This window comes from Phlebotomus papatasi, chromosome 1, assembly GCF_024763615.1.
Source record: "Phlebotomus papatasi isolate M1 chromosome 1, Ppap_2.1, whole genome shotgun sequence".
Taxonomy (NCBI): domain Eukaryota; kingdom Metazoa; phylum Arthropoda; class Insecta; order Diptera; family Psychodidae; genus Phlebotomus; species Phlebotomus papatasi.
In genome coordinates, this window is record NC_077222.1 from 1,013,057 (window position 1) to 1,033,408 (window position 20,352).

The following is a 20,352-nucleotide window of genomic DNA, read 5'->3' on the forward strand; positions in this document are numbered from 1 at the left end:
GATTATTTGCTTTGGAGTAACATAGTTGAGGCGGATCTTATTGGTGGTCGTGGCTCGGTTCTTTCTTCTCCAGACTGCCTTCCGTTCTTTTTTCCGGAAATTTTATGAAAATTCACGGTTAGGGGCTTTAGTGGAAAATCAATAGTTCAGGGGGTTATTTAGCTCAAAAGGAGTTATACTACATAAGAGAGAAACCTTTCAGATCTTCATAAATGATCAAAAATTTGCAAAAATCGTATTTCTTAAAGTCATTAACCTAGACTAAAATTGAAATTAGTAACTTTTGAACTTCAGATTAATTTAATTTGCATATAAACTCTTGAGAATTTGAAGAGAGTAACTTAGCAATTAATTTGTCATCATAAAGCATAAAGATCAAGGCGGTTTATTGCATCAGTTGTCTTCATCAGCAGACCCTTATTCAAATTCAAAGAAATACAACTTTGAAAGCTCTCTCCATTTCTCAATGTTTTAACAGATAACAAGGCTATAATAGAGATTTTCTTCCACTCAATTATAGCCTCTGATTTGCCAATTAATTAATTGGGAAATGGCAAGAAGGAATTTCCCCAGGGATTCATTTTCCACACGCAAGAAAAGCCTGAACTCTGGCTTATTGGGAATAGATTTTCTGTGTTGGTGGTATGGAGTTGAATGATTAAAAGAAGGCAAGGTGACTTGCAGTTTGCTTTAATTGCAAATGTGGGTTCGCCATTCGGCCTAAATTGCACTTTTGTGTGCATTTTGCACCGACAATTGTGATATTGTACGTCTCTTGCCAACCCATATTAATATGCAAATGAACTCGTAATTTGCGGTTGATTGCATGAAAAATTTCATTTAAAAAAATTTTTTTATTTTATTTTTCATCTATAGCCTTTTCAACACCATTCTTATTATTACTTGGCTTCTTTTTCTCTGTCACTCGCATGAATATGTGGCCTTTTTTCTCAAGTTCTATGAAACTTTGCCTTTCATGCTGAGCATGACTCGATGATTTTCATCCTCCAGTCTTATTTACTTGTGAATTCACAGCTGAAATGATATCGTCTCAATGGAAAACATCGAGATGATGAGGTGGAGAAAAAACACTGTTTAGATGGGAGAAGAATGAGCTTCTTCAGTAACATTTTTCGAGATCTAATTGGGGAGATCAAGAGTAAGAGTGAGAATACCAAAAAAGATTATTCTAAAAATAAAAAAAGAACGGCCTAGGAAATTTTGCGGAGTGTTGTTTTAAATTGCTTTAGAAATCATGTCAAAACATCAGTTTACACGTTAACTACTTATAAAGGACTTAATAAGTACTTAATTTAATGCAATGCCTGAATTTAAAGTAGTTGTAAAGCAACGAACTATCAAATATATGGAAATTAGACAATTCGAGTAACACCTTATATCCAGGACCTTTTGAGAATTTAATAGCTTAATACAAATTAATTTTTTGAAAAAAAAAATATATTTAATAAATATAGAGGAATGTTGGCATGGTTCGCACAGAGTGAACCTTCAAACAATGCAAATTTTCTATTTGTTTGCAAATAGCTAGTTCGTCATTTCTAAGCCATAAGATAGATCATTATTAAGCTCATGAAACGAGATAAGAAATGGTAGGTAAGGTGGTTTGAAGGTTCACTCTGTGCGAACCATGCCTTCATTCCCCTATATTTCATAATTGGTAATACTATTATGCTAAAGCAACGTTCCAAAATGGGTTTATCCTAAGAGAAATTCCCGATGACCTAAAGAGGATTCGAAATCCAGCCATTTGCTTCACAGAACGTCTATTGTACCAATTGTTTGTAGAGTACCCTTATCGTGATGTTCACGACTGTACAACACGCAGAAAATCTGTCTAAATAAGCTACTGGCACTTATTAACAATCATTTTAATATCGATTTAGACTTTACTCTGAAGATTAACCTATTACTTGTAGATTGTTACCATTTACTAAACATTCATACACCATATAATTTTTTTTTAAAAATTATTTTAAATTATTTACTGACTATATTTGGAATTTTCACTGATCAAACTGAAATTTACTGATCAAAAATATTTAGGGGAGACCGGGGTAAATTAGCCACCAAATGAAATTCTTATTGCGTATAATTTGTAAAAAAATGTTTGTATAATACTGATAAATATTTCAGTGAATAGTAAGGGAAATGTATACACACAGAAAAATGGAAAATTCTTAAACAGAAACACCCAGGAATTTAATTTCAAATCCCATCCAATGAATGCCTAATTCTAAATCCTTGATCATTTAGTTTTAGTTGCAATTTGCAAATCTGTAGACATTTTTCATTTTCCAGCTAATGCAGAACTTAAGTTCCCGATCTCTTAACTTGAAAGAGCTAGGGATTCTAGCCCATTTCTTTCGTTCAGAGCTTCTAAACTTAAACGCCTCGGGGACTCACGTCCGATTTAAGTTCCCAGGATCTTATATATTCTTAAATTTAGAGTCAAAATTTTTCTGCGTGTAGGGTAAAGGCTCATAATTTTGGATAGTCTGCTTATAAGCATTGATGTTCCAAGTTTGAAATGCGATATTTTCAATACTAATTGACTTTTTTGTTACTCTCTTTTCAGAAGGGTTGTTTAGAAACTTGGCAAGGGTTTATTGTCACTGTTTTTACTAAAATTAGTTTTAATACGTTTAAAAATGAATTGATATGTAGAGGTGAATTTGACTCTTATTTTGGAGAACTTGGTTATTAATTTGGACAACTTGGCTGTAAATTTGGACAGCTAAATCCGCCTCAACATTTTGCCGATTATTCTTCATTTCATGAACTAATCTTACCACGTCTTCTCCCTGTTCATGTAAGGGAAACATAGTATGTCACAAGCAGCCCGGATACTTTCCATATTATTCATTAAAGTAAAGTGACTTCGGTACTCCAAGTACGTGCGGATTAGTGCATTCCTTTACCTTTCCGGGAGCCTTTCAAGGCTTTTCTCGCTACATCTCGTTCATAGAGATGTATTAAATGTATTAAATTATTCATATTATTATTATTGTTACTAAATGTATATGTAATGGTAAATGTATTAAAAAAATTCCCATTTTTCACACGAAAAATCTAACTCACAAGGCAAATCTCACTTCAGGTCAAATGTACAAATCACAACTAACGTGAATTAACACAATATTCAATGAATATTCAATAATATCACTCAAAAAAAGCGAAGAAACATTGTTAGTACTTCACCACAGCTAAATAAAACTGAAGTAAACACGAAGTTCTGTCATAGTTCTCGTAAGCAATTGCTCACATTGAATTTTCAACAAAGCAATTTCAACTCAAATCATATTCAAAATTTAACGTATTTAGTCTTAAAATCTTCCAAAAAGAACAAATATTTAGATGGAATTCATTGTTCATCAAATATTGGAATAAGAATCCATAATTTTAATCAATTTCTTTTAGTGTCCAATTTTATCCTCAAAGTGTCCAAAATAAGAAACTGGACAAAATTATGAGCCTCTCCCCTATTATAATAAAGAGTGGTTTCATCAGTATTCCTTCGAATTCAAACTACCACTATCTAATACCATACGTGGCTACTTCTGCCCTGGTCTCCCCTATTTCTGTAAAATGAGGGAATTTGCTATCCTTAAGCTACTTTAACTAATTCAGTTCCATACGAGCACTAAATTAATTCTTTCTGCAATAAAACTCAGTAGAATCAACTAATTTCCCGTTAAAATAGCCAAGTGTCTAAGAAAAAGCCATGAGATTTAATTGGAAACCGGGACACTGTTATAAGAAAGTGAAAGAATTTTCAAGATCCACAATGATGAAGCATCAATAGACATCAAATGCAATTGCACTTCGATGATGTGCTGCAAAGTGTGGCAATAGATCTCGTTTTTCTATTCATCCATCTCGCGAGAGGCAACATTTTGTAATTAACCTTGTCGATGAGTTTACAAAGCACCTCATTTTCCATCGTCTGTTATTATATATTGGCTGCAGAGAGATGAAATACCTCACGCGAAGGTAACAAAGAGGGACGTGTCTTTTCCCCCATTGGAATCTCTTGGGAGATGCTGTTGCAAAAATAAAAGACTCTGCCACAGTCGATAAAATCAAAAGTATCAATCAATGCCCAAGACAACACTTTTCAAATGAACTCCCCATTGAAGCTTTTTAATAATTCCTCTCTTCAGAATTAGATTTTTCCACACGCCAGGAGTTCATTTGGCAGAGATTTATTCGCCTCTTTTGACTCCCTCCCCTTCAAATTACATCTCGTCTCGGTGTGACCTTTTTTCTGGCATTTATTACACTCGTTTAAAGGTAGAAAAATTCAGTGTATTTAATGACAGAAAATAATTGTTATTCATTCAAAACGTTATTCGCTCAGCTACTTCTAAATCCTTTCAATATACTTTTCTTATAAACTCAGCATAAAGTGCCATACAATAGTATTTCGAAGTGTTATCATTTGATTGATTGAGCAAAAGGCAAAATGCGGGAGGAATGGCCTCAAAAGGGGCATTTTCTATTCAAAAATATAACGCAGAATGTTATGCTTAGGAGTTCCTTATCGGAAAACTGGAAAACTTCCCTCCAATTGTCCACAATTAATCAATTCAGTTGTGAATTTTTGCTATGAGCTAAAAGGAAAATTATAAATTTGAAAAGTTGCCCAAGATGAGGGTTAATGTTCCCAGCACAGAGCTAGAAGAAAATTGTAATGAAAACTGACAAACTGGCAGATGTCTTGGAGAATTTTACATGAACATTTAAAACTCCAGTTATTAATTACTTCTTCATCTCGATAGCTGGGATAACTTTTCGCGAGGGGGTTGAAAAATGGTGTTCAATTGTGCTTTGGGAGTTGGACAAGTTGTATTTCAATTCACCATCCCTTCTGTACCTTTGCTGGACCAGCAGAAAATTCTATTTCTTGAAGCCACCCTCCATCCTCCCAAAAACATTGGACTTTTAATGAGTTTCTCATGGGAGGATTGAATGGGTTGACTGGAACATTTTTCCAAGAGATGGTTCGAGGGATAAAAAGATGCCATGAAGGTCTGAGAAAACTTTCAAACAATGTGAGTGGCAGCACATTTATTTTCTTTCGCTTCTCGTCCAATTCTTGCTTCGGGCGGTAAAGGAATGGAAAAGGGGCTTCCAAGGCAATTTCCCGGAGCCGGAAAATTCACGAAAGGGATGGATTATTGGGTCAGCAGAAATTTCTCATCAAATGATAAACATATTTTATTGCTCAAACTCCAATAGAGAGTAATATGTAATATTTTATAGCACCCTTATATCTTTGAAACCCTATGAAGAACATATTTAACATAATTACATGAATATGATAATTAAAGAGTAATTTTCTTTTGGTATTTTGTATTTTCTGTTTACATATTGCCGGTTTAGAAACCAAACGGTAAGAGATATCTACGTACGGATTAAGGTGACCCCCTTATAAATGTACGAATAACAAATGTTCAAAACCCTGAAAGGGATGAAATTATATGGGGGAAATGTTTAGAATAATTTCCCAAGACACAGAAGATTTCCCTTTGCCTCCAGCAAGCGCAAGTGCAGTCGTGGGAGTAGCTATGACGCTTTTAAGAATCCGGGATTTTGGCTTTCGGAATTTTGACCGGGACCCATATATTTATATTTAACTATAATTATTTAAATTAAAAAGAGATTTATTTAATAGAAAATTATTCCCATGTAACCAAAACAGGTAGGCATGACTTAATAATGTGGTCGGCATTACTTATTGACTTGGTCGGAAATTGGTCAAAATCTGGTCAGATTACCAAAAACGCGAAGGCGCCTCTACCTCGTAATTACATAATGATAACTGTAGTCGTAATTAAGTAATGCCGACTAAGAGGCTGACCTGTTTCCCCAGTGTTATGAAGTGAAGTTGGCTGTTCTTTTGAGGGGAAATTTGGAAAATTTTTATTTCGAATAATAGTAATTGTGTGGCGCTGATGTCCCCAAAGTGCTGGGATCGGATGCCACGAGGCCACGACTAATCGCGCTTTTAAGATTATGAATGCAAACAATTTTTTTATGGGTCCCCGATTTGAAAGCTGTCACATTTTGTGGTGTCTTGAACTGTCAAAAATGTCGGCGTCGAGATTAGGTTACTGAGACCACGGACTGACGTAATGACTTTTTCTATGCATTTTAAAAGTAGGAAAAATTATGCAGAATTTCGGGGAAAAATGCGAGTAGATTCTTCGTTTACCCAAATAGCAATTTGGAGTAAGATTACCGTTGGATGTATGTATTCTGGGTTCCAAAAACGGGTCCTATGACGGTCGTCAGAGAGTCGAATGACGGAAAGTGGGGAATAATATGACGGTAATTACGGAAGTCATTTGGCGTCATAATAACTCTGAAATTACCCGCCTACAACTAAAATATGACGCCGACTTCCAGTGTACTAATAAAAATTCTTCTCCTCACTGGATATATTTGAGGGGAAATTTCACTTGTCAAATGGCAAATAGAACTATTCAGAGCTGTGAATTCGCAAAGTAATTGATATTTTCGCGTGTTTTCTCAACAATATAATAGTGTACATTGGGAGGAAAAGCTCCTTCAGTAGAGATGTGTGTTGTGATTCGAAAAAGTACAGTGCCGACAGAAGTTAAGTGAAAATTTGGCAATTTTTTGCATGATAAACACACAAACATTTTTTTTGCAAAATGAAATTTTGTGATTTAGGAGTTTGCTCCAGTCTCTGGAGTATCCTGTGATTAAAATTTTGTGTCGAAAAGACCTATTTAGTGAAAATTTTAAAAGATTTTTTTGTGTTGTTGCCATCCAATGGGAAAATTTTCGACATGTCGGATGGCTCATTCAGCAATAGGCGAACGGCAAAAATCTTCGCAAATGTGTGTAGTGAATTAGGGAAAAATTAGAGAAATTTACATTAAAAATAGTAGAAAACGATAGAAAATGTGAAGAATTGTTGAGAAAATATTGTCTACAGTCGTAATGCAATACAAAGTTGTGAAGTGCACTTAACGTTTTCATTCAAAGTGTGTACGTCGATTTCGTACCTATGCTCTAGAGAAGGACGCCAAATGCATTGTTTTTGGCACGTCATTTTTTGTACGGAAAAATACCGTCATTTGGAGTCGCTTTTCTTACTGCATGGTAGAGTAAATTTTAGAACCGTAAAATAACTGTTATATTACTAATTCAATCTTAAGTAATGCTGTGTCCAAAATTCGACGCGAATATGACTAATTCTTAAGATTCCAATTAGGAGTAATTTTTTTGACCATTTATTAACCAGTCATTTTTGAGTCAGAGTAATTTTTTGCGGATTGGGTAGGGCCACAAAGTTTCTCTGTATATTTAGATTTCGTACATTTTCACTTAGGGTAAAGTGGTACAAGTTGGACAATGGTACAATTTGGACAGGGCTTTTTGTCTTGATAATTTTAGTACTTCATTTTTATTTGTATATTTTTAATGCTCTAGTTTTATAATTTGGTTCCTTGTGCTTAAAAACAAATTTTGTACTGTATTTATCAAGAAAAAAAGCAATGTCCAACTTGTACCGGCGAATTGTCCAACTTGTAACACAAATTCCAAATTATATCACTTTACCCTATATTTCCAAAATCAGAATTGAAAATTGGGATGAACGTTGATAATACCGACGTCGAATATGCGTTAGATTTAGGAAGAGATCAAGTAATAGTCAATAGAAGTAAGTCAATAGAGAATTGTCTTATCACTTTGATATATTTCGAAATTATGCGTTAGAAGTTGTTCAGAAATACATGATTTACAATCCCCAACAAGAATTACGAGCAAATTGTTTGAATCGAGGTGCAAAATCTGCAAAATATTTACAGGGTACAGTAAAAAATAGCTTCACTTTTTTTAAACTGGCTACCCCCTGGAGGTAAATGCTGTAAGATAGCACTACATCATTATAACATGATTCTGACCACACTTGTTACCATGCTAATAAAACATTAAATTTATTAAGAGATGAAAAAAAATCGGCATGAGCTACATTGAATGTCACAAAATTTCTCTGCATAATCGGATTTCTGATATTTTCACTTCTATTCCTGGCATGAAAGTCGAAAATCCTAAAATCTAAAATGAAACATGTGAAGCATTGGTAATAACGACGTCAAAATTACGTCATCCTTAAGTAATATTAAGTAATTTACTCAATCATAAAATGGCGTGGGTCATACATTTACGTATTTATGACCTCTTGATTACCATATATAAATTGTCTATTTTCATCACGTCGTAATGAGGCAAATTTTAGATAGTGGCAATTAAAATCGTGACCTCGGTATGAATTCTGAGATGGTGAGTTTTTCACGTGAGAAATTCACGGCTCTGAGATCACGTTTAGTAAGCATTTTGTCAAACTTTCGTAAGAACTTTCATGTGAATTCTTAGATGCTGTAGGTGTTATACGTGACACTTTTTGTGAAAGCTTCACCAAACGCTTAGGAAACAATCTAAAAACGGTGAGTTTCTCACGTGAAAAAGTCACACATCTCAGAATTCATACCCTGGCGTATTAATTACCTAAATTCTTCTAGTCAAACTTCAACAGATCATTAGCTAAGTAGTGCTGATGTCCTTATAAGGTTGTCATGTCATTAAGTAAGCCCTGTGTCACATGGGTTGTTATGTATAACTTTTTTAAAGAAAATGTTGAAGATTATACTAATATTAATTTAAAAAATACTGACTCCTATTAGAATTCTTCTACTTCTATTGTGTATTCTATTGCTTCTATTGTGCCAAAGATTACACAGTCAGTGAAGAAGCATTTTTTCCGTTTGGCTTCGGAGGTTGGTCGTCAACGCTAAGACGGCGGCAGACCTATGGGAGGGTGGGAAATGTAGGGGAAAGCGCGCTACCTTCGGACGACTCAAGCTTCGGACAATTCAATTTTTTCTCTTGCCCTTACGGATTTCACTTATTTCTCTTTTCTGAAAATTTGGGGCATTGGGCTGGCTATTAAAATATTTTTATAATGGGCCAAATTAATTTATAACACTTTGAAAAGAATGATTTGTGCGAAGCATAAATCGTCCAAAGGTAGCGCGCTTTCCCCTAGAGTTTGAATAAATTATTATTATAAATTATTAGTATTATATTTATAACAGGAAGCTGGGGCTGCATTGAAAATTCTATGTTTTCGCACATTTCTAAAGTAAACTGGGCATTAGCTTTATGCAGTTTAAAATTATCTAAATTAAATTAGGGTAAGTGTGCCAAATTCCGGCCAGCCTGCAATTCCGGCCACCTTTTTTGTTCCTCGAATTTCCATAAATTTTTAGTTTTTACATACTCTAGAGATTATATAATGCAAAAGAATAACAAAAAATGTAGCTTCGACAAACGAGATGACGTGAAAAAGATATTGGAGGAATTCCCGAAGGGCAAGAAACTATGAGAATGAAGGTGGCCGAAATAGGGCACCAAAGCTATGTCTACATTTTTATTCATTTTAAAATGTATTAAGAATAATTTTAAAGTAAATAAAGACGATAAACTGGCTACAAGGTTCTAAGCAACACTCCTAAATTAGATGGAATGAAAAAATCAATTTCTTTTGAACATATTACATTTCAAACTTGAAACTTTGGTGCTTGCATGCAACTATGCCGAAATTTGGCACAGTTACCCTATGGCTAGGTCCAGCTTCCTTTAGAAATATGCGAAAAATTAAATTTCAAATGCAGCCCCAGATCCAAATCAATGCAGTTTCACTTCCTTCAATTTCTAATTGATTGTACACCACTTCTAACTCCTATATCTTCCCCTTGATGTAGTCTGTCTAACGTGCCAAGGATATTGAATGCAGTAGTAAACAACAATATCTCTAACATAAGTGTTATTTTTCCGATGATATTGCAGCCAATGGCTCCTATCAGCCCGGAATGGAGCCAAAGAGACAACGAACCGCCTACACCCGCCACCAAATTCTCGAACTGGAGAAAGAGTTCCACTACAATCGATACTTGACTCGGCGACGACGCATCGAGATCGCCCATACTCTAGTCCTATCTGAGCGACAAATAAAAATATGGTTTCAAAATCGACGGATGAAGTGGAAAAAGGATAATAAATTGCCAAATACGAAGAATGTGCGCAAGAAGAACGACGCCAATGGGACGGGTAAGAAGACGAAGAGGAATACAGCCAACAAAAAGCAACAGCAGCAGCAGCAAACTATTCAGAATGAGGTGAGTTTGCCACCCTTCAATGAACTTCCTGTCACACTTGAGTTGGTGGGATATCCTGACTTTGTCACTCTGGGGAGATGATGAATTGAGAAGGACACAGTTTCTCACCATCTGGCTTTCTTGCAGTGCTTGCGTTCTGAGAGTTTGGAAAGCATGGGTGACGTCACGACGTCCCTCAGCAGTGCCCCCTACATCCCAGCAGCTGACATGGCGGGCCTCATGGGGCAGCAGCAGCCACCCCTGCACGCCCATCCACCCACCTCGTCCACCGCCAATGGGTCCTTTATGCAGCAGAGCCAGCAGAACCTCAACCCCAACAACCTCAACATCAAGAGTGACTACGACCTCACGGCCCTGTAGAGGACCTCCAGTGTGATCTTGCCCCCAAGGTTTTGTACATATAGCATTGACCCTAAAGCTGCGCAGGTGGGGCATTGTCTAGGATATTAGAGTGTAAGTTGGGTAAATATTCTAGTGTTAAGTGAACAATTAAGTCTGTCTTGAACGTATTACCTTCCCCTAAATTCTTATTAAGGGTATGAACATAGGAAGTGCTATTCGGTTGATGGTTGAACCTTGTTCTAAACGGTGGATGGATTGAAATAACCCTTTTACGAAATTTTCACCTTCGATTTTACTCACAGAATTCAAAGAACATTTCTTGGAAAAATAATTAATTTCTAATTAATTATTTAATTAATTAGAATTTACCCTTTGATATCTCATACCGCTTAGAACACCTCAACCTAATCTAAATCGAATAGTTCTTCCTGTATATAAATTGTGTACAAAAGGTCTGTAGGTTGTTAGTTTCCTTTCGCTGTAAATTATTCATTCTTTGCCCAAATTTGGGCTTATTTCTCTTAGTTTTAGCATCTTTTTCCCATTTGAACCAGAGTACTGTGGACAGAATAATGTAAATTCCATACCCATCCCATCCTTTATCTTCCTGACAACCTCCCCAAAAATTGGTAAACTTTTTCTTCATTCCATCATAGTATTGCTAGTCTTAAGAATTTCCCTTCTTTTTAGAAGTATTTTCAACCACAGGAAATGGTTCAAAGATCAATTCGGAAATGCAGTGAATTAGTTTGTAAGATCCTCTCGCCTAAAGATTTGGACAAAACAACCAAACCAGATGCAATTGTAAAGGGAATTTTTCTGGGAGGCGAATGACTTCTACTTCATGTAAATATTCACCAAAATTTAAGTAAATACACCTTTCAATTCTGAGATAAAAGGAGTCTGAATACTGCATAAAGATTTGATAGTAAAAAAAATATTGTTAATTCGTCTAATTTTCCTTTTTAGACCCTTGAAATTTGCTTTGAAACATTTCAAATTCAGCTGAGTTATTATAATCGGAAGCAGCCAAAATCCCGAAAGCCAAAATCCCGGTACATAATCCTGAAAAAGATGAAATTATTTGGAGGATAATGTGAAGAATAATTTCCCGAAACATAGAAAATTTCCCTTTGCCTCCAGCAAACGCGGGTGCAATCGTGGGAGTAGCTATGACACTTTTAAGAATTCTGGATTTTGGCTCATTCGGGATTTCGAATTTCGGGATTTTCGTGTTCGGAATTTTGACTTTCGGGATTTGGTCCGGAATCCATAATAATGACTCTTTAAACTTGAATATTTTAATTCGAAATTTTGTTCGAAATATAAATCTCTCGGTAAGCATGGCTCTATTTATTTTAGCCTAATTTCGAGTTTATGATTTATCTGAACCTTTTTTTTTTGAAAATCTGGTGCATTTTCTCGATATTAAATATAAACTGAGATCTTCTCACAAAATCCTATAGTGAATAAATGGGTTTCATATAAAAAATACGTACCGTATATCCGCTTGAATTTCCTCTGCTGTTCGTCAGCTTTTCTTTATTTCTTGCACTTAAGGATGACCTAAAACACTGGTAGAACTAAATGGATCAAATCGATTATTGTGAAAAGGATGTATCAAATTTCGAACTTTGAATACACATTTATCATATTAAAACACGTTAATTTGACCCTTCCTTTGCAAAAGGATCAAATTTGGATCAATTTGATCATTTTATTTTTACCAGTGAGTCTTCACCCTTCGGACATGGTAAATTGGATCCATGAAGATCATCTTCAAGTGCTAGAATTAAAGAAAAGCTTTCGATCAGAAGGGGAAAAGCAACCAATGGAGGACAAAGTCACCCGCATCTACGGTATCTCACTTTCCTATTCAAATTTTTATCACTAGGCATTTAAAAGTCCTTATCAATTTTTAAGTATTTATATCTAAAAATAAATTATTGACTTCCATAACTTCGAGCACACGTTTGGAAATAAAAAATTTAAAAAATTTAAAAAATTAAGAATTATAACAGACGCAGAGACTTTTTAACCGAGGAACAAACCATAATTTAAAATAAAAATTATATTGAACTGAATTTAGTTTGTTGTGATGTTCAAAAGAAGAAGAAGAAGAGTGCGCAAGAGTAGGGTAGACATATACAAAATATTTGAGAAAGGAAGGGATGAAAATTTTGATTTTGTAACATTTTCCTGATCTAAAAGATCTACCAAGGCCATTAACGTTTCGACACTCGCGGAGAAAATTAAATGAAGTCAAAATACACAACCCTTTCTTTCTCTGACGTTTCACATATGTCTCTCACTCTTTTTCGTACTCTTCTTCTTCTTTTGAACGTTACAATAAATTCAATTTAGATCAATCTATTTTCTTTTTTAAAAAAGCAAGTGGGAAACGTTGAAAAAGGAAAAGGATATGAATTTTGATTTCGTAATATTTTCCTGATCTAAAGAATCTGCCGAAAGCTCAAATAAATTTTTTAGATTTTTTTTAAATAAATTAGTCATCAGCGTAGTAAAAATTTGTCTCAGAATTGAAGGGATAGTTTGATAAAAAAAAATCCCAGGTTAATGTATCGCACCCCAATTTCTTTGGAACATTGTAAATTTTTGAGAGGTATTGTGTAGATTGGGTGAAAGATTATAAAAAAAAAGAAAATTGAAAATGAAAAATAAGATAAATGGAAAAATAGTTAATTGTGCATTTTACCAAAATTGTAACAGCAAAAGAAAAACAGTTGACAATATCAAGTGACATAAAAAATAGTGTGAAAAGAATTTTAGTAAAAGAAAAACTGAAGGAGTAAAAGAAAAATAGAATAAATTATATTTAAATAAAAATGAAGAAAAAAAATCTATTTAAAATGAAGACCGTAACATGAATCTTTCCTGAATCGTTATAGATTTGTATTGAGAGATGACCTACAACTGAAATGTGCCATTTTGATTTTTTTTATTTTAAAAAATTGTTTTTTTTTTTAGATATTATCCTGATTATGTTTTATTTTTCACATTATAATTTTCCCTCACAACAAAATTTTAAAAGGAGAAAAAATTGTGAAACTATTGGGAACTTTTAATTGAGACTTTTTATGTATGATTGCAAAGTGAAAGAAATAAAAAGTATTCGACAAACATGAATATTTAGGAGCATTTCTATCTCTTTTGTCCAGTAATTTGTCCAGGGCTTCAAAATGCCAGATAATCCTATTTGGGAATTTGGCACTTGAAGTAGCAATTTGGCTTTCTTAGCTGTTCCACCCACTTTTCTGCAAATATGCAGTCGCAGCATGACTTCATACTCAATTTCAGAGACACTGGCCTTTAGGAATATTTTGGCAAACAACAAAGGATTTAACCCTTTTGTGAACTTCTCTAAAAGTCAAGAAATTCAGCACATTTTGCATACGAATTCCGCTGAAAATTCCCATCTCCTGCCGTGAGACGGAAGCTTCAAATAATTGTCTTCAGGTAGAACGAGAATCAAAGAAATTTCACCGACATAAATCTCAAGATGATTATGCAAATTTCTATTTGCAGAAAATTTATGAAAAAAAAAGAATACCAAATTGCATTTAACAGCAAAAAAAAACAAAGAGCTTAACTAAATGCCAAGAGGCATTTGACCGATAATGAAATTGATGTGGTTCTCCATCCCAAAATTATCAATTCGTGAAGCTTATTTAATATGATCGATTTCTAATTCACTGTTTTAACTTTGTAGGTGGTACAAAATGATATATTTGAGCCATCAACGGAGAACATCATGAATAACCCAAAATTGATTAATTGATATTTCCCATGCGTTAATTCAACCATGCGCCTAGTTTATGGGGCTTTCAATACAAAAACTATTTAATTGCCTCATTGACTTATTTTGCGTAAATTATTTTCAAATTAACAAGTGTGAGATGATTGAAAGCACCAGATAACTTTTTTTATTTCTTAAATTCTCCTCACCATTCTGCAAGAAGTAATTTTTTTGTACTGCCCAAAAACACCATCCAAAAATGGAAATGGAGTATTGAACGAGTCTCTTCATTGATTTTTCGTCCATCATTGTTTCCATTCTTCATGACAAGGAGGGTTTTCTGGGCGAGGAAAAAGAATTGAGTGAGGAGGAAAAAAAGAAACCTCGAGGGAAAAACAGCATTTTCGCATTGTTGAAGCACCCTTCAGACATGCAAAAACGCCTGTGAGAGAGAGCTTTTCCCGTTCGCCACAATGGAGGGAAAATGGGAGTTAACGGAGAGAAAAGGAGGGTGAAAATGTTACTTGAAAGTCTTTCAATCGGAACGACGAATATTGGTCCTGAAATACAGAAATCCACACATCGTTACACTCACTCGTTCAACGCGCACACATCACACAAAGTACTGCACTCTGGGATGATGATTAATTACGCGTATTTACTACGCATGCTACTGCAGCGCCACTAGTGTAAATTTCTAAAAGCTTCGATGTTCTTTGGCCAATTAAATTTTGGCATTATGTAAATAAACTGTAAAAAGTTAAAATTTAGCAGTAAAAATTTTTTGAAACAGTGATATTATCTTGGGATTACTTCTTGGGATTACGTACCAAGCGAACAGAATTCTGTTCAATCACTTTCAGTGATATTATCGTCCAAATATACACAACATAATAAACACAGCAAAGTAATAAAGGGCTTTTCCTTCTATCTGCAACAATTTTAAATGTTAAAAATATAAATTAGACAAATTTTTGGAAAGATTTAAGTTTTTACTGTCCATTTTGAATTTTTCACTGCTCGTTTGTTTTTTGCCTTAAATTATCCCTTCGGTCAGTAAAATATTAAATCGGTCAGTACCAGTCAGTACCAGTAAAAATAATACAGTGACCATAAGGACACTTTAGAATAGTGTAAGAAGCATAATTAAGTGACAGAATTAGAAAAAAAAAAGATTACTAAGAGCCAATGCAGTCACCCACATCTACGATAAATAATTCAAAGTAACCAGTTTAAATACATTTTGGTCAGTAAAAATAGTACTAAGTCATTTGAAAACCTCTTTTAACTAATCTGAATGTGATTGGAAACTTCTTCGTTTTCTCTTACTCTGTCGATTAATTTTCCGTTACTAACTATTTGTTATAAAAATACTGTTCAATCTGCAGCAACCTTATAAACTTATATCAGTAGGGTTTTATTGCTATTAATAGCTTCAGAGCCATTAAGTTCTCTAGGAAAATGACAAAAGAAACTGTCAAAACCTTCGAAATGTCAATGGCACACCATTTAGATCAGGAAAATTTCATAAAGCCAAACTTCACATCCTTTTCTTCCTTAAGGTTTTGCATATGTCTGTCCTACTCTTTCGCAATCTTCTTCTTTTTCTTTTGAACATCACAGCACATTAAATTTAGTTCAGTTCAATTTTGAGAATGAAAGAATGGGACATACTAATGCAAATCGTTTGAGACCGAAAGGATGGGAATTTTTATTTCATGAAACTATACCGAGCTGAAAGGTGTACCATGGAATAAAAATATTTGATAAGCAGTAAAGCAATAATTTTACCCGGTAAAATACTAAATTTTGGATGGTAAAGTTTTCAAAATAGTAAATTTCGGTTAGTAAAAAGGCGAGATTTGTTTAAAAATGTTTCTAGTTCAAACAGCTAAAATGTTTTTAGATTTGAAGATGCTTGCAGACAGAATTTAAATTTAAATTTAGATTAGTGACTACTAATCAAATTTGTATTTTTTGCAGCCTATGTTTATTTTATTATACTGTTCAACAGTTCAGTATCGTATTAAAAATAAATAACTACCGTTTCTCTTCAGAAATTAAAGGGAATTTTTTTCAGGTCATTTTAATAAAGAAAAAATTTTGCAGAATCCAATTTAAAATTCTAAATAATCTCTTTGGGCTTTTTGTAGCCAATATAATTTAGTTACCTGATATAAAGTCTCCAAATTTTTCTTAAATAAATTCCTATTTAATTTAGTATTTTCTCTTTCGATCTAAAAAAGAACGAAAAATTTTAATAAACCACTTTTTCTAAATTAATTTTGCTGAATAGAGGAGACCGGAGCAGAATTAGCCAGCAAATGAAATTTTTTTTACGTATAATTTAGAAAAATCTTTGTAACAGTCTGATAAATATTTCATTGAATAGGAAGGGATGTGTTTTCTTCGAATAAGTAGTGATTTCTGCAATATTCCTTCTGAGGTAGGCTATAGCATCCCACTGTCTAATACCATGCGTGGCTAATTCTGTCCCAGTTTCCCCTACTATTTATTGATATTAGCAAGGTCCAGTAGACTTATATAGAAATAACTAAACTCATTCAATTTTTTAAGGAAATCTTTAAAATTAAAATAATTAAGAGAAACAGTTGCATTAAAAGTATCGAAATTTAGAACATGAGAGTACTAAACATATTCTTAATGTAAATTTGTCTTTGATTCTATGAAAAAAAGTGAATATTAATCATCGAGAAGAAAAAATAAATAAAACTGCCACAGAAACAATTTTAGTACAGACATGTACTATTTTTTTTAATCAACTAATATAATTTTAATATTTTTAATAGTGCAATCAGGACCTGAAGTAATCGTATTATATTATTTTAATACAGTTATTTCAGGAAATTATCTAAACTTAGGTGAAATAAATAAAATTGCTGTACTAAAAGTTTCTAAATCGAATAGTACCTTAATTTTGAATAAGACTGTACTAAATCAACTTCAGATGTAAATTTGTCATGGTTCTGTGAATTGATATATAATGTTGGTCATTAAAAGTACAAAAACATAAACAGAACTGTGGCAAAAATAGTTTTAGTACATTCATGCACTAAAAATAGTTTTAGTACATTAATGTACTAAAACTATTTGTGTATAATTGCTCTATAAAATCATTTTGAAAGCAAAATACCAAGAAATTATTTTAATATTTATACTAAGTTCCTTAAAAATTCTTGCTCCATTTAACATAAAAACAATTAGTGTCGGAGTTTTGCATAAGAACACGTTTTAAATTGAAATCACACGTCTTGTAAATGCTTATCTCCTGTAACAATTCCAGCAGACTTCCGTGGATTATAAATTCAATTACCAAGATCACAGACCTTCAATTGCGTGCTAATGTTTTCGCTGAAGGTGTAATTCTTGCAATTACCTTATAATCTCATGCAATCGTCGCCTCATTAAGTGCAAGAGAGATCATCATGGAGAATATTCTACACTTAAAGAGGGAATATTCTACACGGCATCAGACCTTAAAGTTAGTTCTTCGACCCCTTGATGATGGTGAAATGGAAGAAATTTTCCCCCTCGTCCATGGCGAAAGTCTGTCGTCCAATTCCCACATGTTTCCTCACATGAAAAGTCCCTCCTCAACCGAAGGGTTTGGAATTAGGATCTGGAGAAGGGTATTCGGGAAACTCTCGAAATGGCTGTAATGCCTAATTATTTTGAGGATACTCAGGGTGGAATTTCTGCAATCCAAGTTGAGAGTTCGTGATGTCTTTGATGGTCAAATTGGATTTGGGAGTAATCTCTGCGTCTGGACGCTTTTTCTCGCCCCCTTGAGAGCTGTTGATGGCCATTTTCGCCACTCATTGTCCGAAATGTTACCACCAGTTCTAATTCCACATGACAGTTGGCTCTCGAGGGAGTTTCCATACCTCCATCCAGCGACTGGATTAGTCCCAGACAAAAGGAGAGCTGTGCCCAAGATCACAAAAGCATACGCTCGCAGCATCCAATATTCCATGGTTGATGAGCTCCAAATTAATTCTTATTGTGGAGAATTTATTCAGAGACTCTTTGCCCCCCACGCTTCATTCAATGACCATCAAAGGCCTTATGGAGGCAAAATGAATTCTTCTTCAGCACTTTTGACAGCTTTTCAAGAAATACACCAGACACTCTCTGTGCCCACTGAGAAAAGAATCTTGGTACAATCGACTGTGAACATTAGTTGAGCATGAACAGGATTGAGATCTCATTAATCTTTTATTAATTTCACATTTTATGCTCTTGATAAAGTTTAAGCTCCTAAGCGAAAATAATTTTTATCGAATTGATTTCACTAATTGATAACACACTTAACAGAGTAAGTGCTTATTAAGCACTTAGTAAGCACTTAATTTAATGCAATGTAAATACACTGGGTGTCAAAAGTTTGTTGCCTCATGTATGTTCGGGAAACCAGGTGCAAAAATGATAGAAAAAATTACTTTCCCAAATTTTTCTTTTTTCAAATGAATTCCCTGTAATCAGTAAATCTTATTTATATATTAAAAAAAATATTTCATATAAAAAATTATTGTTTTAAAAAAGTTGATCATTCTTCATGCGTCAAAAGTTTGTTGCCCCAATTTGAAAAGTAAAATTTGAAATTTTTGACACTTACAGTATATGAAAAAAAGCTTTTATGTTAACTTTGTGTAAATAGAAAAATAACTATAAAAATTTGAGACTTTTAAAAAGGTTATAGGGTAACGTGTGGTATTACGGGACACTTTTTAGCACTTTCAAGTTTCGAACAGCTTAACGACTTCTCAAATTATTTTTTTCTTTGTTGATACAAATATTTGTGTACCTTATGCTATCCAGAATAAGATTCTGATCGAGAAATGTTGGAAAATGCATAATTTTTTATAAAAAATAGCAAAATATGTAAAAAAGTAAAAGTAGTATAGTTCGGGACAGTTGTGTATTTCGGGACAGACAAAAGTCGCTATAATGCAAATAAATTTCACCGGACCTGATTATTAACCTTCAAGTAGAAGGTCTAAACTTCATTCTTTCATAAAAATTTTGTTTAAATTTCACTTGTAAAGTGACTTAAATCGAAAAAAACTAAGTACTATTTGTGTTGACGTCTACAAAATTGACCATACTGAAGGTTTTGCAAAAAGTGGAATGTGACACTCAAAATTCACGCATATTTCACACTATAAATTAAATAAAATTTTAACAAGTTTTATGTTTATCTGATACGTAAAGAGCTTAATATTTCATATAGAACTTAAAAATAATTAGAAAACAAATATTTATAGCATTTTTTATGTGTCCCAAAATACCCACATTATGTCCCGAAAAGCACCTTGTCCACAAATACCACACGTTACCCTATAATAAAAATTGTAAAATTAATTATATTTGTCAGTTTAATTTTAAATAATTATTTAGCATTTTAATTTTTTTTATATGAAATTGAATAGTTATTCTTAACCAATTTAATTATATTAACTAAACATTTTGACTTGTAGCATAGCTCCTTGACATACTTAGTAACATTTACTAGTCTTTATTTATATTGACTGAACAAGTTTTTTAACTGAACCAGTCTTTTGTTAGAATAACAAAACATTATTTATTCTTACTAAGGTGTCAAACTACTCCACAATTCAACGTAAATTAATTTTTCAATACAGTTAATTATCATCCGCTTTTAAAGCATTAATGCTACTAGTTCTGTATTGGAAACTCTTGATTATTGTTCAGTTGTCCCAAAAACCAAATTCACAGCCAGTGGATTCAACTAATTTTTCCTATCTGTGCTTCTATTGAAAAACAGGCAACAATATATTGAGAAATTGGATTCCATCGTGCCTTCCACTTTTTTTTACCAATTGCTCTCTCCATCCTCAACTTCTTTCAAAATTCTGTTCCTTGTGCCTTTTTTGGGCAATTTGGACATAACACAAAATGGAGGATTTCATAAATCCCTCAACCCGGAAAATCCACCCTTGGCATAGGGCATCCTCCGGGGAATAATTGCACGATCGAATG

General features: G+C 33.7%; 1 protein-coding gene across 1 annotated transcript in view; it reads left to right on the forward strand.

Annotated features, from left to right (window-relative positions):
* The window catches only part of LOC129799833 (homeotic protein deformed), a 31,863-nt gene extending 19,121 nt beyond the window's left edge, over positions 1-12,742 (forward strand). Inside the window, exons 4-5 of the mRNA XM_055844072.1 lie at positions 9,904-10,232; positions 10,359-12,742. Of these exons, the coding sequence (XP_055700047.1) occupies positions 9,904-10,232; positions 10,359-10,592 (563 nt within the window). The 3' untranslated portion in view covers positions 10,593-12,742. The remainder of the gene's footprint in view (positions 1-9,903; positions 10,233-10,358) is intronic.
* Positions 12,743-20,352: the final 7,610 nt, after the last annotated feature.